Source organism: Lingula anatina, chromosome 6 (genome assembly GCF_051362555.1).
Source record: "Lingula anatina isolate TDL-2025a chromosome 6, LinAna3.0, whole genome shotgun sequence".
Taxonomy (NCBI): Eukaryota; Metazoa; Brachiopoda; class Lingulata; order Lingulida; family Lingulidae; genus Lingula; species Lingula anatina.
Window position 1 is genome coordinate 9,259,481 of NC_141772.1, and position 24,321 is coordinate 9,283,801.

A 24,321-nucleotide genomic window follows, 5' to 3' on the forward strand; every position below is an offset into this window, starting at 1 on the left:
GGGGGGGGGCGGGGGGAGGGGGGGGGGTTATGCCCTACGTGTATGTACCACACGTGTGTGCACAAAAACATTCAGATTTAATATATACCTGAATAGAACAAAGCATATTATTCTTTGTTTATATACGGCTGTGGCTACGAATAGCGTGACCAAAAAAAGAATTCATTTGAAGATTTTATTAAAACCTTTTTCCTTTTGAAAATTATTCTGGCTTCCAAGGCACATTAATTATTTGTAGTAATTAGTATTAATATTAGTAATTATAAGTTTTTTTAATTTTATAACCTTGTTATCACTACTGAAGTGTTGTAAAGTTAATATTTGTGCTCTAATGCCGAGGTTCCCAACTAATTATATTTGATAGTTAATGATGATTGAGGGGAGTGTAGCACTGATTGACATTAAGAATTTAATTTGGCGTTTCTTTAGTCATCAGTTCGTTTCGTTTCAGGGTGCCTATTAGATCCTATTAGGTCGAATAAGAAGTTCGTAAAAGGGAAAGCTTATAACGGTATTAAACTATAAACATGTATATTGAATTGCAGCCAGTAACAAAATATGATGTTTTACACACGTCACAATACAGTTTCCTCTTGGTTTATTTCTTTGAATATGAATCAGTCTGTGTGACGTGTCCGTTTTTGACGTCAATAAAATTACAATCACAGACTGACGTCACGACCAACTATTGTGAAAGACGCCCATTCGGTGCGAGGCCGATCTTGCATGGTTTGCATGGCATTCCTGAGTGCGCGGCTGACTGTTTTTCTCGCGATAAGATCTTGATAAAAGCTGGTCATAAAGGCTTTGGTCGCCTGGTCCGGCAGTTGCCATAGTGCCACTACCACCGCCTTGGCTCCTATAAATACAATGTACATTTTCATGTTTTCTTAAAATTCAGTTTATCACTTCCCTAGGCCTAGAAAGGATTGTTCTATATAATTAGTATGCGAACAGGTTATGAGAATACTTACGCCAAGATTTTGTCTGTTTCTTAAAAACTATAAAAAAGTGATTAAATAATAGTAATATGTACATAGTAAAAAAGTAAACGTTACTCTTTGAAAACTTAAATAAAGATGTTGTAGCGCACCTGCTACTAGAAATGCCCTGGACAGTCCTACCACGCCCTCGTTTTTTATCTCCCCACTTCCGCTGTGGCAGGCACTGAGAACAACAATTTTAGCTCGTAGTTTCATCTCCATCACCTCCTCTGCAGTCAAGTAGACATCCTTGCTGGATAAGGTCCCGTCTTCTGGCGACCCGTCGGGAGACAAAACCAAGGCTGTCTCGGACCAGCTGCCATGACAGGCCACGTGGATGACGTCAGCACGAGGTAGTTCCTTTTTTACAACGCTAAGTCGTGCGCGGTCTCGGAGAAGAGGTTCCGTGCCTAACATTCCCGCGATAAGAATCGCTTCATCTTCGGCACCTGGTAACTTGCACGGTGTCCATTTTTGTCCGCAAATGTCGATTTCTGGGACAGAAGGATTACCCACAACTAGTGCCCGGGGCTGTGTTTTCTCTTCACTAGAAGATGAGTCTTCTCGAAGGGAGTGGGCTAAAATCTCCAACGATGGCATAACGGTGGCGCAGTAATCATTGATGAGGAGAGCTGGGAAAGGCACCAAATGCAGCTGAAGGTCGGGTATGATGACGATGTTGCTGTATCGACCGCCATCTTTTTTCAGCACATTTAACACGGGAACAAGGATGCCGTCATACCACCTTTGAAACACTTTCTTCAAACCATTGCCTTTGGACATAAGAGTGACGTCATGGGTGCTAGAAGAATCGAGCACGCTGTCCAAGTTATTTCGAGTACGACCTTTCCAACCGCCCATTCTCCAGTTTACACTAGGGATGGTCTGAATCCCAGCTGGGGATGGTGGAGAGAGTGACCGCAGCACGGACAGCTCACTTAAGAGCCCCGTGACCTTAGTGTCCGGGCACGTGACGTCATAGTCAAGAAACGTGACGTCATCTTGCTGCGGTCGGATGACCCAGGCGAATAGTTTGTCGTTGATTAAGGCAAATACCACCACGGGTACGTTGGCAGTGTTTACAACCCGGTGGATTGCTTCTGGACCTCTTATATGATTTGTGATATCTGTCTTAGGACGTCTGGCGTACATGATATCTAGCATTGACCGGGCTCTACATTGCTCAGCCACTGACAGAGCCTCGGTGTATTTTTGTTGCTGTATATAAATTTCCTGTTGACCAGTGAAGCACTCTATCGCCGACTCGAAGTATTCTATTTTGTTGTCATCGTCATTCAACTTTCTTTCTCGAACATGAGATGCCACTATAATTGCCTTTCCGTATTCTCCACTGGCTTTCTCTAGCAAACCTTGCTCCTTGTACAAGGAGCCCTGCAGGGTGAAGTAAATTTGTTCCAGTTCTGTACTTAAGTCATGAGCCATCTCCCGACATGCCGAAGCGTGTCTTTGAGCCTCAAGAAATCTCCCATGCTTCGTGCAAATCCTCACAATTCGTTGATGACATAAACACTCAATAAGCAGGTTTTTAGCCTCCCGGGCCAATTTAATCGTCCGTTTAAAATGCGAACTGGCGTTCTGAAGAAGAGCATATGTGTATTTTGTTTTGCATAAACGGTCCTTGTCTTTTATTTCATCAGCAATATCTATTGCGTCTTCGCAGCATTTTACAGCTTGCTGAAATAATAGAGGGTCACTTTCGGATTTAGAACGTGCCTCCTTAAGTGTAAAGTAAGCTATTTCCATTTTCACATCACCAAGACGAACGCGGTCTCCTAAGTTCTGCAAAACGCGTCGGTTTTGTTCAAGAAAACGCAGTGCCCTTTCATTGTTTCCAATCAGTATGTAAGTTTTGCTCATGCAAGTCAGACACAAACTCAGTATTTCTTGAGAATCGTAGTCATTTTCATCGAGGGATTCCGCGATTTTTAACGCTTGGGTGGCGTGATCAAAAGAAATCTGGAATGAGTCGACATAACGGCGATGATTGGCCATATAAATATGAGTTTTGGCTAGCAAGAACTTGTCCCCCAGGCCTTGGGCTATTTGCAGCGCTTTCTCCAGCACCTCCCAATCCGCATAGTTGTATGGATCTGAAACACGGACATCTTGCATTAAGAGCAAACACGTTGCAACAATGTCTTTCCTGTCAAGTTGTTCGGCCAAAGCGTTGGCTTTGTATATATAGTCAGACGCTCTCAAAAAGACCTTCCAATCGATGCAAGAGCGACCCAACTGCATAAGCAAGCATGCTGCTTTTTCTTTCAATCCCCTTATCTCTGCTATGTTTAAAGCCCCTTTCAGGTAATCATGTTGGTTTTTGAAGTCGTATTTCACACTGTAACACCAGGCAATGGTCTCGAAAAGGTTCATTAAAGCGTCTGTCACATTATCATTTTTTAACAGAAGTTTCGCTTGTCGCTCCCCGCCTTCCCCCAGGCTATCCTTTGCTGTTATGTAAAAAGGCAATGCCTTTGCCTTCTCTCTGTGCTTTAGGGTTTCACTATAAACCACACCCAATGCCTGGTATGCCAATGATTTTAAGATGACTTTGTCTGTCGGGTTGGAACTATCCAAGGTCATGCAGGTTTTGTTGTAAAAATTGTACAGTATTTTGTTAGATGTGGACTCCACGTCCTCCTTCATTGCCAATAAAGCGGCGGTGTACTCCCCTTGTTGAACGAGGGTCTCGATGTCTTGCAAATGTTGGTTTCCTTCAATAATGCTGTCCATCTCTATAGGAGAATGCAACTGCAAAATCAGAAAAAAAATACTGCAAAACATGGCATGTTGTCTTGTTGTTACTCATAACACAAAACTAATTTTTAATCTCTGACATATCATACAGGGTAACCCATAACAGTTCTATTAAATCCTACAAAGAATTATCAAATTGTAAACAATTTGCTCGATATAAGTTTAATATATGCAATAGCATTCCCTAGACTTCCAGTTATCTTGGTTGCTTTAGATAAAAGTTATGGTTTATTAAGCTTCAAAGGTCCATCTATCAAACTTTAAAGGTTGGTCTGATTTTTAGTTTTAGAATACATATGTTTATAAGTTATAAGTTTCAGTTTCAGTTAACTTGGTTGCTTAACATAAAAGTGATATTCTTTGAATAATATCATGATTCAAATGGTCTCGCGGCATTGGTGACACAGATGCATACGTCGGGCAAAGTTGGCAATTACTCCCAACAGATTCTTCTGATTTTTGCTGTGGTTGCTACCCTTAGTTCATCAATCATTTGGGGCTGTTCTGGTGCACATTATCCTCGAGATACATGTATCCAGGGCCGTAGCCTCCGGGGGGCAGGGGGGCAGCTGCCCCCCCTGGGATTAAGAATTTTCCACAGTGGTAGGGGACACCCCCTCCCCTCTCGGGGGCTTCGCCCCCTCATGTCCGCTTTCTGCCCTCCGTGGCATTTTGCTCTGGCCACGACCCTGGTATCCCAAACTAGGGGATTTCAAGCCCGGTAAATGTTGTGCCCCTGAACGTTGGGTGGGGTGGGGGTCACCCTGTAATTTCGATGAAATGGTGATTTCGATGAAATGGAAAGAATCCCACGTTCTACTTAAGAAATGTCACTGATCACATTTCAGTACCACTACTAATAGGACGTGTCAGAGACAAGAAAGTTTCAGTTATAAGGCTATCAAAATTTAAGGGTGTGTCTGATGTCAAATTTTAAAATACATATATTTATATGTTATATGTTATAACAGTCGGGAATGCAAGAGAACTGTGGTCAAAGATCATTAGTCAATAGCTTTACAGGGGCGGATCCAGGATTATTAGAAGGGGGATTGTGGATGCGAAGCCGACCCCCCCCCCCACACCTTCTTGGCGTGGGTTTTGGGCCCACTGAAAGGCCCGGTAAGATTTTGGTATTTTATTGGTCTATTTTGTACAGTTTAGAACTATGATTCAGCTAGTCAAATGTCTACTTTGAAGAGGAGGTTATTGGTGTTATTTTATTTTTAAGAAATCAAAAGGGGGGGGGAGGCGGTTGGGACCTCCCTGACACCTCCCCCCTAAATCGGCCCCTGGCTAACAACAGGTGTCCAGCGAGGTCAAACTCACCCATTTCTACATTTTACCACAAGGGGCGGGGGGGGGGGGGGGGGGGCGGCTGGGGGGGGGGGGGATCTGACTCCAAACACAACAGTAACTGGCGGGTTATCGTATCCATCACAGATAATGTCTGGCTCAAGAAGCAGAAGACACATTGGCTGATAAACTATCATTTTATTTCTAAAGCTGCTTACAAAGGGACTTCTGATCTGCATGCAAATTGCTGTTGAAGTAACATAACTGATAAATATTTTCAACAAAAAAAAACAAAAAAAACAAGTGATTTGACGTTGGTGGGTTTCACAAATCGTAAAAAAGAAAAAAAAATAAGCACAATATTAAAGACTTAAACTTTAAGTCATATTCTGGTAGATAAGACCATCTAAGGGATAACATATAACCGCAAACGGCAGCTTTGAAAGCGTATTTGTTACATGCACAAGCAACATCCGTGCTATACTTTTAAGCAAAATTCATCCGAAAACAGTGTATTTACTTTTTAAGGCACTTACTTGTTTTAAAGAGGGAATTACTGGTAGATTATTGCCTTCAGTCTCAGCTTGGATGTTCACGACCAGAGCTTCCACATTCACTTTTGCTGTGGCGGGGATTTTGCTGGTTTCTGTTCGCACTATTGTGTTTATTTTGAGTCAAAGGCTAAAATAGAAATTGGAAATGTTATCAAGTTTCATGAGGTCACGATCAGCTTAAAAATCGATATCATCGGTAATACGTAACTTCCGGGGAAATTCGAAGAAGCATTACCTGTACATCTAGAAAACAACTGTTTGTCGGAAATAAGGTGAATTAGGAAATGAAATAGAAACAAAGAGACATATTAGAGAAAGTATTTGATTTCAGCAAATGAACTACACATCCATGTTTGGAGGTCTTCACATTTGTCGAAGATTTAAAGCACGAATAAGTCATGTTCTACAAGAGGGTCGATTTCACTTATAAACCCCCCCCCCCCCCCCCCCCAAGTGCAGCTACAGCATAAACAAACACCTACAGCGGTTGTACCTATCTTTTTTTTTCTAATAGCACTCACCAATTTATATAGGCACTATAAGGGCCTACTATGTATACATGTATATTCAGAAAGGACATAGTTATAGGCAATTTAGCAAATATTGACTTATGACGGCGCCACTGTCTAGTATTCAAGTGTTTTGTGCTTTCTGTGAAGTCCCTACCTGTTTCAAAGGGGATAAAATATATTAAGTTCAGTTGCATCTTTGCTGTTAACGGTCAGAGTTTCCACAAACACCTTTTCTTAGGTAAAGACTGGTGGTTTTTACACTATTCTGATTGAGTCAAAAGCTTAAAATAGATGTTGGGCATTTTATTAGGTCATTTGACTTCATGATCATATGACAAGATTTCAATTGCGTCAAAAACTTTCAGGGAGGATCTAAAGAAGCTGTGATATTACATATATAAATGTACCTTTAGAAAGCAGTTTTCTTTTCGAAAATGAGTACTTCAGTTAGATGTTCCAGAGACACAGCTGAACTCTTTAGTACACACTAAAGAAAAAGCCAATGTTCCTTGCATACATGTATGACGTATGTAGGTATTCAAATACTTAAAATACTTGTTATCTAAATAATATAACATATAAAAATATTAAAACGCAATTATTTAGCCATGTTGTGCAAGAATTCTAATTTCACAAATAAAAACGCTTTCAATAAACAACATCTGTGTAAAACAAGCGAGACACATCCACCTGTTTTACCATAGAGCTCTTATACATGTATACATTGCCAAAGATAAAACAAATAACAGAGAGAGAGAGAGAGAGAGAGAGAGAGGATAAAGAAGAAGATACAATGAGAGAGAGATTAAAGAGATCACACCAGGTTTTTAATTAGAGGCAACACTACCAATCCATTACACGTATTACATATTTGAAATGTTTGGCGGCCCCCAGTAATCCGACATTAAAGAAAGAACTTTTTGTCGCAATAATTATTGTCGCGCAGACACCGGATATAGATAACTCAAACGAACAACTTAAACAATAAGTCACACAAGTTCCACTGACGCCCCGGCTTGTCTAAATTTCTCAAAATATTATATTAATGAATGTCTTAAAGCAAGCTTACCTTTTCCCGTGTTCTTTATTCTTGGTAAAAACTAAAATAAAGCCCTTGAATTTGGAGAGATTTGGAGATTTTTTAGTGTGCGATAGCTGTCGTGGAAAATGTCCTCTTTTAATTGATAATCGTGCACTTTATATTCAGCTTCTGTTTATTGACGCTCTATGGTAACGGTGTCAAAACATTTCTAATTTATGAGGGGAATTTTTCTGACGCAACATTTTCCAGCATTACGTTGGATAAATATTGACATAGTATTTGCTGTATACTTATCTTATCTTTTATACACTTTACCCTAACAGAAATCCAATTTCCGTTAAAGATATAAACCATCACTTTTAAGTAACCTGGACCTACTGTCTTTTGCTGCAGGCAATGAAATAATAGAAAGACTGGAGTGCGACCAAATTTAGTTGTAGGATCAATTCTTGTACATGTAGCATCAATGACAGTTGAACATTTAATGCTTGTGTCCATTGCAATTGGGGTTTCCTGCAAATTGAGGTGAAAACGGGGAAAAAAACAGATGATGTGTGAAGATAAAAAGTGTGTTTTGTAGAATTATTTGTATAAAGAAACTGGTATTACTTGCATTACAAGTGTTCTTTGAATTTTTTGATTACTCAGACTGGAGGTTGTAGAGACCATTTCTCCAAGCCCAAAAAAAAAAAAAAAAAAAAAAAAAAATCCCCTTATACAACCAAGACGCCCTGGCCATCCACCTGTTATGCCATAGAGCTGTTACTGTATATAACACACGTGTGTGCACAAAATATTTAGATATAATATATACCTGAATGAAACAATGCATATTATTCTTTTGTTGGCTGAAACAGTAAGACCAAAAAGGTTTTATTAAACGATTTTATTAAACAAGCACTTTTTCTTTTGAATTTCATTCTGACTTTGTTAAGCTCCCGAGGAACATTAATTCAATTTTTTTAAATTTACAATCTTGTTGTCACTATTGCAGTGTTAAAAAGTTTGTGTTCTAAAGTCGTTGCCTCCGGCAAATTATATTTGACATTTAAAATAATGGTGAGGAGTGTGTCGCACTGACTGACACTATACCCCTAAGATTTTAATTTGGGGTTTCAACGTCGAGTGCAGGGCATGTTTCTTTAGTCATCTGATAGTTTTAGGGTGTCCATTAATTTACCAAAATTGCGTCGAATAAAAAGTTCGTAAAAGGGAAATCTTATAAGAGTAGTAAAACTGTATTGAATACATTAGCGTCAGTAACAATATATGATCATGATGTTAAAATACACACGTCGGAATAAAGTTCCCTCTTGTCTCTGAGACCGGCCTTCTGTTTATGACGTCATTAAAATTACAATCACAGACTGACGTCACGACCAACTATTGTAAAAGACGCCCATTCGGTGCATGGCCGATCTTGCATGGTTTGCATGGCATTCCTGAGTGCGCGGCTGACTGTTTTTCTCGCGATAAGATCTTGATAGAAGCTGGTCATAAAGGCTTTGGTCGCTTGGTCCGGCAGTTGCCATAGTGCCACTACCACCGCCTTGGCTCCTACAAATACAATGTACATTTACATGTTTTCTTAAGTTTCAGTTAATCAGTTCACAAGGTCAGAAAAGGGTTGTAAATATAATGTTATTTGAATAATCTGGGAACAGGATAAGAGAATGCTTACGTCTTAGTGCATTTTAACAATAAAAAACAAAAGTAGCCATTATTTTATCTGTTTTTTAGAAACATCAAATAATTGATCAAATGATTTATTAACATAGTCAAAAAGTATATGTTACTCTCTGAAACCTAACTGGAGACTATAAAGCGCACCTGCTACTAGAAATGCCCTGGACAGTCCTACCACGCCCTCGTTTTTTATCTCCCCACTTCCGCTGTGGCAGGCACTGAGAACAACAATTTTAGCTCGTAGTTTCATCTCCATCACCTCCTCTGCAGTCAAGTAGACATCCTTGCTGGATAAGGTCCCGTCTTTTGGCGACCCGTCGGGAGACAAAACCAGGGCCGTCTCGGACCAGCTGCCATGACAGGCTACGTGGATGACGTCAGCACGAGGTAGTTCCTGCTTGACAACGCTAAGTCGTGCGAGGTCTCGGAGAAGAGGTTCCGCGCCTAACATTTCCGCAATAAGAATCGCTTCATCTTCGGCACCAGGTAACTTGCACGGTGTCCATTGTTGTCCGCAAATGTCGATTTCTGGGGCAGCAGGATTACCAACAACTAGTGCTCTGGACTGTGTGTTCTTTTCACTCGAAGATGAGTCTTCTCGAAGGGAGTGGGCAAAAATCTCCAAAGATGGCATAATGGTGGCGCAGAAATCATTGATGAGGAGAGCTGGGAAAGGCACCAAATGCAGCTGAAGGTCGGGTATGATGACGATATTGCTGTATCGATCGCCATCTTTTTTCAGCACACTTACCACGGGAGCAAGGATGACGTCATACCACATTTGAAACACTTTCCTCAAACCATTGCCTTTGGACATAAGATTGACGTCATGGGTGCTAGAAGAATCGAGCACGCTGTCCAGGCTATTACGAGTATGACCTGACCAAGCACCCGTAAGCATACATCTCCAGTTTACACTTGGGATGGTCTGATTCCCAGCTGGGGATGGTGGAGAGAGTGACCGCAACACAGAGAGCTCACTTAAGAGCCCCGTGACGTCAGTGTCCGGGCACGTGATGGCATAGTCAAGAAACATAACGTCATCTTGCTGCGGTCGGATAACCCAGGCGAATAGTTTGTCGTTGATTAAGGCAAATACAACTACGGGAATGTTGGCAGTATTAACAACCCAGTGGATTTCTTTTGGTCTTTTTATATGTTTTGGGATATCTGTCTTAGTACGTCTGGGGTACATGATATCTAGCATTGACTGGGCTCTACATTGCTCAGCCACTGACAGAGCCTCGGTGTATTTTTGTTGCTGTATATAAATTTCCTGGAGACCAGTGAAGCACTCCATCACCGACTCGAAGTATTCTATTTTGTTGTCATCGTCATTCAACCGTCTTTCTCGAACATAAGATGCTATTGAAATTCCATGCACGTATGGTGTCTTGGCTTTCTGGAGAAGACCCTGCGCCTTGTACAAAGAGCCCTGCAGCGTGTAGCACATTTGCCGCAGTTCTATACATGTCAGTTCAATAGCCAGTAAACCACACCCAATGCCTGGTTTGCTAAGGCTTTTAAGATGCCTTTTTCTGTCGGGTTGGCACTATCCAAGGCCATGCAGGTATTTTTGTAAAAATTGTACAGTATTTTGTTAGATGTGGACTCCACGTCCTCCTTCATTGCCAGTAAAGCGGCGGTGTACTCCCCTTGTTGAACGAGGGTCTCGATGTCTTGCAAATGTTGGTTTTCTTCAATAATGCGCTCCATCTCTATACGAGGTTGCAACTGTGAAAATAAAAAAGGAAATAACATTGTCTTGAAAGAGAAAACTAATTTTTAATCTCTTAAAGGGATAACAACTGTTCGTAAGTTATTCATATTTCAAAATAAATGCATTGTAAACATCTCATAGGAATATAATAAATTCCATTTTACCACAAAAAAAAAAAAAAACGGTGGTCAACAAAAGTATTCTGGAATTTATACTTGCCACCACACCATGTGACCTCCCTAGATGGCTATGCTCTGTAATAATCTCTAAAGAGAATATTACAAAAAAAAAACTTTTTAGAAAAAAACCAAGGACTAACTTTGAATGTGGGAATGGATTCATTAACCACTGGTAAGTGTAAGAAAATAGTCCTTTAACCTAGGAAAACCAATTTTTTGGCCAAAATGAACAGTTGTTATCCCTTTAAATATCATACAGTGTAACCCCACAAAATAAACAAAACCCATAACAATTGGATTAAATCCTACAAATGTTTGTCAAATTATAAGCAATTTGCTTGACTAAGTTTAATATACAGACTTGACATTTAATATGGAATATTTTTCCAAAACATAATTCATCAGTTTTTTTCTTATTTTGCTGACTGATAAATGAAAATAAGGATTAAAATCGTGTTTTAATAACTTTTGATAATCTCTTCGATGTCATTGTGACATCAGTTCATTAATTGAATTCGTCAGTGAAGCAAACAAAAATACATTGCCTATTTTAAGTCATACGACAACCATTGAAAGCGATAATTTGGAACTCCATATTTTCATAATTATTGTCTTTAAAAGAGTTACACGCCCCACAAAGGCCCCCCATGTCAGTGTCTAGTCACAGCAACAGTCGCTGTTACGCTTGACCTCATCTTGCTGCTACCAGAGCTTTCAAGCCGCAAGGCATTTCTTATGATAGGCTTTTTAGAGTTTAATCAGGGATAAAATTCCAGAATACGGTTAAAAGTTGTCCAATTTGGCTCAGTTTTGATGTAGGACATGCAGGCCGTTGATTCGGCGAGTAATGGCCTACCCACATATTGTCTATGTGGTTCAAATATGGCAATTTTGATGACCACGGTAGCTACTCATTCCCTTGGTTCTGTAAGTTATCTGCTATTAAAAGTGCTCTGTGTGAACCGGCAACCTCACCCTGCAACCTAAAATTGTTCCTAAGGTGTCTCCTATCAAATGATAGTCAAGTGGTTCCCAGATTATTCCTTTATTTGATCTGGTTCAGGTTTTCAACGATGACTACCATTGGTGTTTTGGCACCAATGTGGTATCCACTCCAAATACTGACACTGTCAATGACCCTAGTCACTTAAGAAGTGGCACACGCTTCGTCGTAGGCCTCTTCAGGACGTCTGTAAACTCTGTTTTGACCAGTTTAGCGGTACAGGTTAAATGTGATCTCAATAAAGAAAGCCACGCGGTTTCAGTGTTTTACCCAGAAACTGTCATGGTCCCCAATTCATTAGAGAAACAGACTAGGCTGCTTTGCTGTTTACAGTGGCTTCCTCAGATGTCGCCTGGAATCCTAACCTGCTGAAATCAGTTTGGTGTCCGCTAAGAGCCTTGAAAAACAAGTTTTGGTGACAATTTGTCCCTCATTCAAAACGGACTGGGTGGTTTTTGTTTAATTGCAGCAGCATATCCTGAAGGACAGTGAGTCCTATACCCTGGTGGTAAGACGTCGATGCATTGGGCTTGGTCTCTGTGTAGTGCCTCAAACTGGGCATAACTCTATAAAACTGTGTAAACCGTTCCGTTTGACACAATAATCTGTCTGGCAATGTCTGTGTTTTTCGCGCCATTCTGGCACAGCTTAACAGATTTGTAAAACGCTGCTTAACTCATTTTACGCACTGCAAAACCGACCGCTTGCATGCAAATATTGAATGCAGTATTAGCCGACATATGGATACTTTTTTGACAGAACCATGCTTCGCCAAAGCCAAGCTTTGACTAGCCCAAAGGAGCACTGCCCAATTGAATCACTGCATATTACACAAGGCAGCAGTGCAACAGACTTGGTAGGCAGTTAATTGGCAGCGACACACCCGACTTCACACTTCTCCAGTCAGATGTCTTATATGAAATCTGAATTTTTTGAAAAAAGAACGCATTTTTACCTAGGTATACCTTTAAAACTGAAATATTCCATATCAAATGTCAAGTCTGTATGTAAAAGCATTCCCCAAAGTTTCAGTTATCTTGATTACTTTACATAAAAGTTATGTTCTTTGAATAATATGTTTTAAAGGGCCTTCTATCACACTTCAAGGGTGGGTCTGATTTCCAGTTTAGGTATACATATGCTTACAAGTTGCTTGTGATAAAAGTCGCGAATGCAAGTGAAATGTGATCAAAGATCTTTTGTCAATTGTTTCAGACATAGCAACAACTGTCTAGTAAGGGCAAACTCACCCTGAGCTACTCAACCTCTGTCATCATTATACATGTACCACAGGGAGGTGGGGGGGGGGGGGGGGGGGGGGGGGGGGCTAGGGGGGGGGTTGAGCATCTAACTCAATGAGCAAAACAGGGATGTGACACTAACAGATTATCGTATCCATCATAGGTAATGTCTTCAGATTATTTCTCAAGCTACTGACAAGGGGACTACCGAATTTCGGATCTGCATGCAAATTGCTGTTAAGTAGCACAGCTGATTATTTTTTTCAACATTTCTTGCATTTCGTTAAAAAAAGGGAAAAAAGCACAGTATCAACGACTTAAACTTTAAATTTAACTCTTATTGTGGTACATAACCATCTAAACAAAAACGTAAACGGCAGCTCTAAAAGCGTATTTGTTTCATGTACAAGCGACACTCGTGCTATACTTTTAAGCAAAAATCACTTGAAATGTGTATATACTTATTTAAAGGCTCTTACCTGTTTTAAAAAGGAAATTAGATTATTGCCTTCAGTCTCAGCTTTTATGTTAACGGCCAGAGCTTCCACATTCACTTTTGCTTTGGCCGGGATTTTTTTAGTTTCTGTACGTACTATTGTGTTTATTTTGAGTCAAAGGCTGAAGCAGAAATTGGGAATTTTGTCAGGTTTCTTGAGATCAAGATCAGCTTTCAATATCGATATCATGAGTAATCCGTAACTTCCGGGTAAAATCCGAAGACGCATTACCTCTAGAAAACACTCGTTTGCCGGAAATTAGGTGTAATATGAAATGATGGAGAAACAAAATGCACACGTAAGAGAAAGTAAATGATTTCCGCAAATGAACTACATGTACTTTTTGGCCTTCACATTATCGTTGAAGATTTAAAGCACAATAATCATGTTGTACAAAAAGGCCAATTTCACTTACAAACGCTTCAACAAACATGCAACTATAGTATAAACATATACAGGTAGCTACAGCGCTTGCACTTATCTTTTTCTAATACATCTCTACAATTTACATAGGCCCTGTAGGCAAGATAGGGGCCTATTATATACATTCTGAAAGGACGCAGTTGTAGGCATGGGCGTCCGCAGAAAATTTTCCAGGGAGGAGGGGGTCAAAGTCATTGAAGGGGGAGATAATGATTGGCTGGGTACCCGCAATAAAAATGCAGTCCCAAAATTCTAGTGTGGGTGTGGGGGGTTAAAGCACAAAAATCATGTTGTACAAAACGGCCAATTTCACAATAATTCAACAAACATGCAACTACAGTATAAACATAAAGCTTCTGTACAGCGCTTGCACTTATCTTTTTCTAATACAACTCTACAATTTACATAGGGCCTGTAGGCAATATAGGGGCCTATCATATACGTTCTGAAAGGACGCAGTTGTTGGCATGGGCGTCCGCAGAAAATTTTCCAGGGGGGGGGGGGGGGGGTTCAAAGTCGTTGAAGGGGGAAATAATGATTGGCTGGGTACCCACAATAAAAATGCAGTCCCAAAATTCTAGGGGATGGGGGTTGAGCCCCCCCCCCCCTGCGGACGCCCTTGTTGTCGGTGAATTAAGCAAATATCTGTGACGCGCGAATCTCATTTACAATGTATAGGCCTACTGTCTAGAAACCATGTGTTTTGTGCCTTTTGTAACTTAAGCCCCTACCTGCTTTAAAGGGGATCAAATATATCCTTCAGTCGCAATTTTGATATTAACGGTCAGAGTTTCCACATACAATTTTTCTTTGACTTATGGTTTCTACACTGTTTTAAGCGTGATCGAGTCAAAGGCTAAAAATAGATGTTGGGAATTTTATGAGGTCAATTGACGTCACGATCATAGGATCAGATATCGATATCGTCAATCCATAGTTTTCAGGGAGGATTTGAAGAAGCAGTGATGCTGCATGTACATGTGCCTCTGGAAAGCAGTTGTTTTTCGGAAATGTTACTTCCAGAGACAAAACAGAATTCATTAGGCCCTAATACACACTAAAAAAAAGCCAAAGCTTCTTGCATGGATACCACGTATCATGTGTGAGGTACCCTGTAGGTCTTCAAATGCTTGAAATACTTGATGTTTTAATAATATAACAATTAGAAAATATTAAAACGCAAAAGTTTAGCCATCTTGTGTACGAATTTTAATTTCACAAGTAAAATATTTTTATTGTGATTTGCAGGATTTTCATCTTTGCGTTTATTAATTAATCTATAATGTTATTATTATTTTTTTTTTATACAGGGCAGGAAGTCTTTTTAATTAAACGCACACTACCAGTGGCGGATTTAGGGGGATGTCAGGGGGGTCCTGACCCCTCCTCCTTCGATTTCTGAAAAAATCACACCAAAGGTTTCCTCTTCAAATTAGAATTTTGACTAGCTGAATCATGGGGAGGGGAAGGGTTGGCATCCACGGACCCCCCCCCCCCCTTCAAATAATCCTGGATCCGCCCCTGCATGACTATTGGGCACCGTTTACTAGTGCCCAAAACAAAGCAATGGCAATCAGGCACGTATCCAGTACTACAATAAAATGGTTCTTAGTGGGCCTAAATTATCAATAATAACAAAAACTTAATGAATGAAATAAAAGAATAGAAAACTGGAGAAAAAAAAACAAGATTAATAAATAAATAAGGAATAATGATTATTTATTTATTTCTCAAAGGTTAAATAGTTAGATGAATTAGGCTAAGCACATACATATTTATTAATTTAATAATACGTATTTGGTAATTAATTAATCAATTAATTAATTATTATATAATTAATCAACAGACAAAAAAACACAGATACCCCAGATTGGATTTGTTCATAAAATGTTGACGTTTTGATGAGGTATAGATGGTGCGACTTAAGAATATCTCCTGTATGTAAATAAAACACGTAAACATTGAGATGAAAGAAGCAAATTCATATTAATGCGTTGCTTTGGATCAGTTTTGTTAGAGTGAAACCACCAGCAGGGCAGACACAATCTCGCGAGACTTTCCGATATATATGATGTAAACAGCCGCCATTTCCGAGAGAGTGGAAACTTACAATCCTTCGAGGTTTACTGTTAATATCATGTTTCTTAACTCCTGAAGCTTAGAGTATCTCTATACTGACATCCAGAAGATTTGATGGTGAGTTTCAAGTCTTCCTTAGATGGACGGTACCCTTAAAAGTGAATTTAATATTTTAAAACTATCCGGAATTCTTGCTATCCCCGACTTCACGATTCACGAAATGCTTGTGTATGTCCGGACTATAGTGCTTCTGTTTATTGCCGCTCTATGGTTACGGTGTCAAAACATTTCTAATTTATGAGCGGAATTTTTCTGACGCAACATTTTCCAGCATTACGTTGGATAAATATTGATATAGTATTTGCTGTATACTTATCTTATCATTTATACACTTTACCCAAACAGAAATCCAATTTCCGTTAAAGATAAACCATCACCTTTAAGTAACCTGGACCTACTGTCTTTTGCTGCAGGCAATGAAAAAATAGAAAAACTGGAGTGCGACCAAATTTAGTTGTAAGATCAATTCTTGCCCATGTAGCAGCAATGACGGCCGAACACTTAATGCTTGTGTCCAGTGCAATTGGGGTTTCCTGCAAATTGAGGGGAAAACTAAAAAAAAGCAGAAGATGATGTGTGAAGAGAAAAACGTGTGTTTTGTAGAATTATTTGTATAAAGAAACTGGTATTACTTGCATTACAAGTGTACTTTGAATTATTTGATTACTCAGACTGGAGTTTGTAGAGACCATTTCTTCAAGCCCCCCCCCCCCAAAAAAAAATCCCCTTAAACAACCAAGACGCTCTGACCATCCACCTGTTATGCCATAGAGCTGTTACTGTATATAACACACGTGTGTGAACAAAATATTTAGAAATAATATATACCTGAATGAAACAATACATATTATTCTTTTGTTGGCTGAAACAGTATGACCAAAAAGGTTTCATTAAAAGAATTTATTAAACAAGCACTTTTCCTTTTGAATTTCATTCTGACTTTGTTAAGCTCCCGAGGAACATTAATTCAAAATATATTCATAACTTTTAAAGTTGTTTTTTTAATTTGCAATCTTGTTGTCACTATTGCAGTGTTGAAAAATATTTGACATTTAATATAATGGTGAGGGGTGGCTAGCACTGACTGACACTACATGTATACCCCTAAGAATTTAATTTGGGGTTTCAGCATCGACTGCAGGGCATGTTTCTTTAGTCATCCGATAGTATTAGGGTGTGCATTAATTTACCAAAATTGCGTTGAATAAAAATTTCATAAAAGGGAACTCTTATAAGAGTATAAAAACTTTGTAATGGATACATTGGCGTCAGTAACACTATATGATTATGATGGTTTATAAACGCAGGAATAAAGTTCCTTCTTGTCTCTGTGACGTGCCTTCTGTTTATGACGACATTAAAATTACAATCACAGACTGACGTCACGACCAACTATTGTGAAAGACGCCCATTCGGTGCGAGGCCGATCTTGCATGGTTTGCATGGCATTCCTGAGTGCGCGGCTGACTGTGTTTCTCGCGATAAGATCTTGATAAAAGCTGGTCATAAAGGCTTTGGTCGCTTGGTCCGGCAGTTGCCATAGTGCCACTACCACCGCCTTGGCTCCTACAAATACAATGTACATTTTTATGTTTTCTTAAAATTCAGTTTATCACTTCCCTAGGCCAGAAAAGGGTTGTTAATATAATGTTATATAATTAATCTGGGAGCAGGATTAGAGAATGCTTGCGTCCAAGTGCATTTTAACAATAAAAAGCAAAAGTCGCCAATATTTTATCTGTTTTTTTTTTTTTAATCTAAAAATTAACTAAATGATATATTGATATAGTATAAAAAGTATATGTTACTCTTTGAAAACCTAACTGGAGACTAAAAAGCGCACCTGCTACTAGAAATGCCCTGGACAGTCCTACCACGCCCTCGTTTCTGATCTGCCCACTTCCGCTGTGGCAGGCACTGAGAACAACAATTTTAGCTCGAAGTTTCATCTCCATCACCTCCTCTGCAGTCAAGTAGACATCCTTGCTGGATAAGGTCTCGTCTTCTGGCGACCTGTCGGGAGACAAAACCAGGGCTGTCTCGGACCAGCTGCCATGACAGGCCATGTGGATGACGTCAGCACGAGGTAGTTCCTTCTTGACAACGCTAAGTCGTGCGCGGTCTCGGAGAAGAGGTTCCGTGCCTAACATTTCCGCGATAAGAATCGCTTCATCTTCGGCACCTGGTAACTTGCACGGTGTCCATTTTTGTCCGCAAATGTCGATTTCTGGGACTGCAGGATTACCCACAACTAGTGCTCTGGGCTGTGTGTTCTCTTCACTCGAAGATGAATCTTCTCGAAGGGAGTGGGCTAAAATCTCCAACGATGGCATAACGGTGGCGCAGTAATCATTGATGAGGAGAGCTGGGAAAGGCACCAAATGCAGCTGAAGGTCGGGTATGATGACGATGTTGCTGTATCGATCGCCATCTTTTTTCAGCATATTTAACACGGAAAAAAGGATGACGTCATACCACCTTTGAAACACTTTCCTCAAATCATTGCCTTTGGACGTTAAAGTGGCGTCATGGGTGCTAGAAGAATCAAGCGCGCTGTCCAAGTTATTTCGAGTACGACCTTTCCAACCGCCCATATACATATTTCTCCAGTTTACACTAGGGATGGTCTGATCCCCAGCTGGGGATGGGGGAGAGAGTGACCGCAGCACGGAGAGCTCACTTAAGAGCCCCGTGACGTCAGTGTCCGGGCACGTGACGGCATAGTCAAGAAACGTAACGTCATCTTGCTGCGGTCGGATGACCCAGGCGAATAGTTTGTCGTTGATTAAGGCAAATACAACTACGGGCATGTTGGCAGTATTGACAACCCAGTGGATTTCTTTTGGTCTTTTTATATGTTTTGGGATATCTGCCTTGGGACGTCTGGCGTACACGATATCTAGCATTGACCGGGCTCGACATTGCTCAGCCACTGACAGAGCCTCGGTGTATTTTTGTTGCTGTATATAAATTTCCTGGAGAGCAGTGAAGCACTCCATCACCGACTCGAAGTATTCTATTTTGTTGTCATCGTCATTCAACCGTCTTTCTCGAACATAAGATGCTATTGATATTCCATGCATGTATGGTGTCCTGGCTTTCTGGAGCAAACCCTGCGCCTTGTACAAAGAGCCCTGCAGCGTGTAGCACATTTGCTGCAGTTCTATACTTGTCAGCTCAATAGCCAGTTGCAGAGATGCCGAAGCGTGTTCTTCCGCCTTATCGAAACTCCGTTGTTTTATGAAAATCTTCGCCAAATGTTGATGACATAAACACTCAATGGACATATTTTCAACGTCTTGGGCCAATTCAATTGTCCATTTAAAATGCGAAATGGCGCCCGTTGTAGATCCATATCGCTCCAGAAGAGCAGCATATTTGTATTTTGTTTTGCATAAACGATCCTTGTCTTTTATTTTATCAGCAATATCTATTGCGTGTTTAAAGCATTTTACAGTTACCTGAAATAATGAGTCAATTTCTGATTCAGAACTAGCCTTCGCAAGTGTTAAGTAAGATATTTCCATTTCCACATCACTAAGACGAATGCGGTCTCCCAAGTTCTGCAAGACGCGTCGGTTTTGTTCAAGAAAACGCAGTGCTCTTTCAGTGTTTCCAACCAGTATACAAGTTTTGCTCATGCACGTCAGACACAAACTCAATATTTCTTGAGAATCGTAGTCGTTTTCATCGAGGGATTCCGCGATTTTTAACGCTAGGCTGGCGTGATCAATAGAATCCTGATATGAGCCGAACTGACGGCGATCATTGGAGATACAAACATGGGCACTGGCTAGCAACAGCTTGCCCCCTAGGTCTTGGGCTATTTGCAGCGCTTTCTCTAGCTCCTCCTCATCCGAACAGTCGTCTCTTTTTGAAAGATGGACATCTTGTTTTAACAGCAAACACGCTGCAACAATGTCTTTCCTGTCAAGTTCTTCGGCCATATCTTCGGCTTGGGATATATAGTCATACGCTTCCCCAAAGATTCTCAGATTGAGGCAAGAGCGACCCAACTGCATCAGCAAGCATGCCGCTTTATCTTTCAAACCCCGCTCTTTTGCTACGATCCAAGCCACTCTCAGGTGAACGTATTGCTTTTCAAAGTCGTATTTCACATTGTAACACCAGGCAATGGTCTCGTAAAGGTTCAGTAAAGCGTCTACCGCATTTTCATTATCGGCTGTAAGTTCTTTTGGTCGAACCCCGACTTCCACTAGGCTTTTCTTCGCTGTTTTATACAAACGCAATATCTTGTCAATTTTATTCAAAGCGTCTGCCAAGTTTTGATCATTGGATATAAGTCCCCTTTGTCCCAGCCATGCTTCCAACAGGCTATCCTTCGCTGTTATGTAAAAATGTAATGCCTTTGCTTTCTCTCTATGCTTTAGGGTCTCACTATAAACCACACCCAATGCCTGGTATGCCAAGCATTTTAAGATGCCTTTGTCTGTCGAGTTGGCATCATCCAAGGCCATGCAGGTATTTTTGTAAAAGTTGTACAGTATTTTGTTAGATGAAGACTCCACGTCCTCCTTCATTGCCAGTAAAGCGGCGGTGTACTCCCCTTGTTGAACGAGGGTCTCGATGTCTTGCAAATGTTGGTTTTCTTCAATGATGCTAGCCATGGGTTGCAACTGTGAAAATAAAAAAAAAGGAAATAACATTGTCTTGTAGTTACTCATAACAGAAAACTAATTTTTAATCTCTTAAAGGGATAAGTTATTTATATTTCACAATAAAAGCATTGTAATCATAGGAATACATCATAGGAATACAATAAATTCCATTTTACCACCAAAAAACGGTGGTCAACGAAATTATTCTGGAATTTATACTTGCCATCACACCACGTGACCTCCCTAGATGGCTATGCTCTGTTATAATTTCTTAAAAGAATATAACAAAAAAAAACTTTTTAGAAAAATAGCAAGGACTAACTTTGAATGTGGGAATGGATTTGTTAACTAACCATTGGTAAGTATGGAAAAATTGTCCTTTACCCTAGGAAAACCCATTTTTGGCCAAAATGAACAGTTGTTATCCCTTTAAATATCATACAGGGTGACTCCACAAAATAAACAGAGCCCATGGCCCATAACAATTTTATTAAATCCTACAAAGGTTAGTCAAATTATAAGTAATTTGCCCGAATAAGTTTAATATACAGGTCGGTAGCCAGCAATTTCAAAAGGGGGGGGGGGGTTCTTTTTCTGAAAAGTGGACCTTTTTCCATAAAAACGTCATATACCTAGATCAAATGCTACCGAGAGTGGAACTTTTCTCCACAAAAGGGGCATTATACATGTACAGTACCATAGGGAGGTGGGGGTGGGGGGTGGGGGGCTAGGGGGGGGGAGCATCTTACTTATGAGCACAACAGGGGTGTGAAACTAACAGGTTATCGTATCCACCACACATTGACTGATAAACTTTCAGATTATTTCTCAAGCTACTGACAAGGGGACTACCGAACTTCGGATCTGCATGCAAATTGCTGTTAAGTAGCACAGCTGATGTTTTTTTTTTTTTTTTCATTAAAAATGCAAGAAAACCCATAATTTCACGTTGAAGGGTTTTACAAATCGTAAATAATAAGCACAGTATCAAAGACTTAAACTTTAAATTAACTCTTATTATGGTACATAACCATCTAAGGGATCAAACAAAAACGTACACGGCAGCTCTAAAAGCGTATTTGTTTCATGTACAAGCGACACTCGTGCTATACTTTTAAGTAAAAATCACTTAAAATGTGTATATACTTATTTAAAGGCTCTTACCTGTTTTAAAAAGGAAATTAGATTATTGCCTTCAGTCTCAGCTTGGATGTTCACGGCAAGAGCTTACGCATTCACTTTTGCTTTGGCAGGGATTTTTTTAGTTTCTGTACGTACTATTGTGTTTATTTTGCGTCAAAGGCTAAAACAGAAATTGGGAATTTTGTCAAGTTTTTTTAGATCAAGATCAGCTTTCAATATCGATATCATGAGTAATCCGTAACTTCCGGGTAAAATCCGAAGAAGCATTACCTCTAGAAAACACTCGTTTGCCGGAAATAAGGTGTAATATGAAATGATGGAGAAACAAAATGCACACGTAATAGAAAGTTAATGATTTCCGCAAATGAACTACATGTACTTTTAGGAGGCCTTGACATTATCGTTGGAGATTTAAAGCACACAAATAAACCATGTTCTACAAGAAGGTCAATTTCACTTATAAACGCGCCACTACCCCCCCCCCCCCCCCAAAAAAAAAAATATATATATATATATATATAAAGGCAGCTACAGCACAAACATACAGCTACATCGCTTGTACTTATACTTTTCCAATACAGCTCACCAATTTACATAGGCACTATAGGGGCCTATTATATATTTTCTGAAAGGCACACAGTTGTAGGTGAATTTACCAAATATTGATCTGTGACGCGCGAATGCCATTTAATATTGTCTAGTATTCTTGTGTTTTGTGCTTTCTATGAACTCCCTACCTGTTGTAAAGGGGATCAAAATATATACTTCAGTCGCAGCTTTGATGTTAACGGTCAGAGATTCCACATACACTTTTTTCTTTGCCAAAGACTGGTGCACGTGGTTTCTACACTATACTCTGTTAAGCGTGATTGAGCCAAATGCTAAAAATAGATGTTGGGCATTTTATTAGGTCACTTGACGTCATGATCATATGATCAGATGTCGATATCGTCAATCCATATAATAGTTTTCAGGGAGGATCTGAAGAAGCTGTGATTCATTCACATTTACCTTTGGAAAGCAGTGTTTTTTTTCGATGATAATTAAGATACATGTAGTGCAGCGTATCATGATGATAAGACGATTCAGAGACAATATATCGCATTCAGTTAATATTCTATAAGAAAAAAATCAATGTCTCCTCCTAATAGGTGAGCTAGGCCTTCACATGCTGAGTATCAGGCCTAGTCATCATTATTTAAGCAAGTTTGCCATGTTGAATGCGAAGGTTGATTTCACTGATAATAAGCTTTAAATAAATTTATGATATTAATTTCAGCACGAAGCAGCACTTATGTTTCATTATTTGTGGTCCAATTTATCCACACGTGGCACAATATTTTACTGTAGTAGAATGTGGACGTTTAATAGGGTAGACAAATATACATGTTGGGTTGCAAATATTGATCTGTGACAGCAGGTGCCTGCATGATGACACAGTTATGCTCACTTCTTTTAGGTTAAGGGGTGGGGGGGATAATATACATGTAGAAACGCATACACTAGCCTACCGATACAGACCCGATATGCAGATGTATAGCACTGTATGCATATAGGCCTATATACAACTTGTATAGTTTGGAGTAGTATTTTGGCTGCTGGTCCCACATGTACAGTGTTAAAAGAGTAGATGTACAGTGCATGCATAGATCTAGGCCCTATACCATGTAGCTAGCCTGAATTGCGTGGGCATGTTTGAACCGTCATGAGACACGACGGTGTAGCCTCGTTATGAGAGTGGGGGTAGGGGTTTGGAAATAGCGAAGTTGTTTTACTTTCTAAAAATGCACATGGTTATAAAGCTTTAAAATGATGGCACAATACGACAAATTTTATTCACTGATTATGCAGCTAAAGATGCACATGTTAATAAAGCTTAGAAATGATCGCACAATACAAATTTTGATCACTGATTATACAGCTTCATATAGATGCATTTAGAGCATAAGGTCAGGTCGATCGTGTCGTGCCTCTATGTACACGTAGTAGGCCTATATATTAAATTGTACAGATGCAGTTAAATACGTGCCATGCGCCTTACAAGTATCGTTTTTTTTAACTTTCAACTATGAAAGAAACACGTACTGCACTGTACACAAATTCCTCTCTGAGGCGGACTTGTGTCAATTACTTCATTTAAGAGATTCGTGTCTTAATTATGTCTTCTTATTTCTAATAACAATTAGACCGTGAATTAAGGATATAACAGCATGTATTATCTCAGTATCTGGTCAAAGTTTTATCTTTATAAATGTATAAATTTTATCCGCGAAACAAAATGACCATAGCACTGTTTTTATTCATTCTTTCAAGAAAGCAAACAAAAAAATCGGTGCTTAAATGTTTATTTCTTCAAAAATCTGAACACCTTTAATTGGAACTCATATTATTAGTTATAAAATCATAAAACGTAAGCTAACTATCTCAGGGACGCAAATGATGAAGTCCCTTCAAAAAAAGTTGCCTACTACATTAGAAAAAGCAGCAAGGGGAGATCAGAAATATTGGG

General features: G+C 39.7%; 3 protein-coding genes across 4 annotated transcripts; all 3 read right to left on the reverse strand.

The window, feature by feature from the left end:
* Positions 1–41: 41 nt before the first annotated feature.
* LOC112041246 (tetratricopeptide repeat protein 28-like) lies at positions 42–13,585 on the reverse strand. Its single transcript, XM_087015879.1, has 3 exons — positions 13,471–13,585; positions 1,094–3,752; positions 42–859 (listed from the first exon to the last, which is right to left on the reverse strand). Exons 2-3 carry the CDS (start codon positions 3,732–3,734, stop codon positions 663–665), a joined length of 2,838 nt encoding a protein of 945 aa, XP_086872005.1. The 5' UTR covers positions 3,735–3,752; positions 13,471–13,585; the 3' UTR covers positions 42–662.
* On the reverse strand, positions 8,002–14,733 carry LOC106158996 (tetratricopeptide repeat protein 28-like). Its single transcript, XM_087015880.1, has 3 exons — positions 14,643–14,733; positions 8,993–10,582; positions 8,002–8,719 (listed from the first exon to the last, which is right to left on the reverse strand). The coding sequence occupies exons 2-3, from the start codon at positions 10,299–10,301 to the stop codon at positions 8,523–8,525; spliced, it is 1,506 nt and encodes a 501-aa protein (XP_086872006.1). The 5' UTR covers positions 10,302–10,582; positions 14,643–14,733; the 3' UTR covers positions 8,002–8,522.
* Positions 14,734–16,771: 2,038 nt separating this feature from the next.
* Positions 16,772–22,672, reverse strand: LOC106158954 (uncharacterized). 2 transcript variants are annotated; one of them, XM_087015949.1, is made up of 4 exons: positions 22,550–22,672; positions 21,834–21,972; positions 17,894–20,687; positions 16,772–17,616 (listed from the first exon to the last, which is right to left on the reverse strand). In XM_087015949.1, exons 3-4 carry the CDS (start codon positions 20,676–20,678, stop codon positions 17,420–17,422), a joined length of 2,982 nt encoding a protein of 993 aa, XP_086872075.1. In that variant the 5' UTR covers positions 20,679–20,687; positions 21,834–21,972; positions 22,550–22,672; the 3' UTR covers positions 16,772–17,419. The 2 variants fall into 2 exon arrangements, with proteins under 2 accessions (XP_086872075.1, XP_086872076.1); XM_087015950.1 differs by lacking the exon at positions 22,550–22,672 and having other exon boundaries at positions 21,834–22,188.
* Between the last annotated feature and the right edge of the window lie 1,649 nt (positions 22,673–24,321).

What these genes read in the sequence shown, in the direction of transcription:
- LOC112041246 (XM_087015879.1), bottom strand. Translation starts at nt 3,734, where the DNA reads ATGGACAGCATTATTGAAGGAAACCAACATTTGCAAGACATCGAGACC. An exon ending in CAGGGCATTTCTAGTAGCAG is followed by an intron (nt 860 to 1,093) that starts GTGCGCTACAAC and finishes TTGTATTTATAG; the next exon opens with GAGCCAAGGCGGTGGTAGTG.
- LOC106158996 (XM_087015880.1), bottom strand. Translation starts at nt 10,301, where the DNA reads ATGTGCTACACGCTGCAGGGCTCTTTGTACAAGGCGCAGGGTCTTCTC. An exon ending in CAGGGCATTTCTAGTAGCAG is followed by an intron (nt 8,720 to 8,992) that starts GTGCGCTTTATA and finishes TTGTATTTGTAG; the next exon opens with GAGCCAAGGCGGTGGTAGTG.
- LOC106158954 (XM_087015949.1), bottom strand. Translation starts at nt 20,678, where the DNA reads ATGGCTAGCATCATTGAAGAAAACCAACATTTGCAAGACATCGAGACC. An exon ending in CAGGGCATTTCTAGTAGCAG is followed by an intron (nt 17,617 to 17,893) that starts GTGCGCTTTTTA and finishes TTGTATTTGTAG; the next exon opens with GAGCCAAGGCGGTGGTAGTG.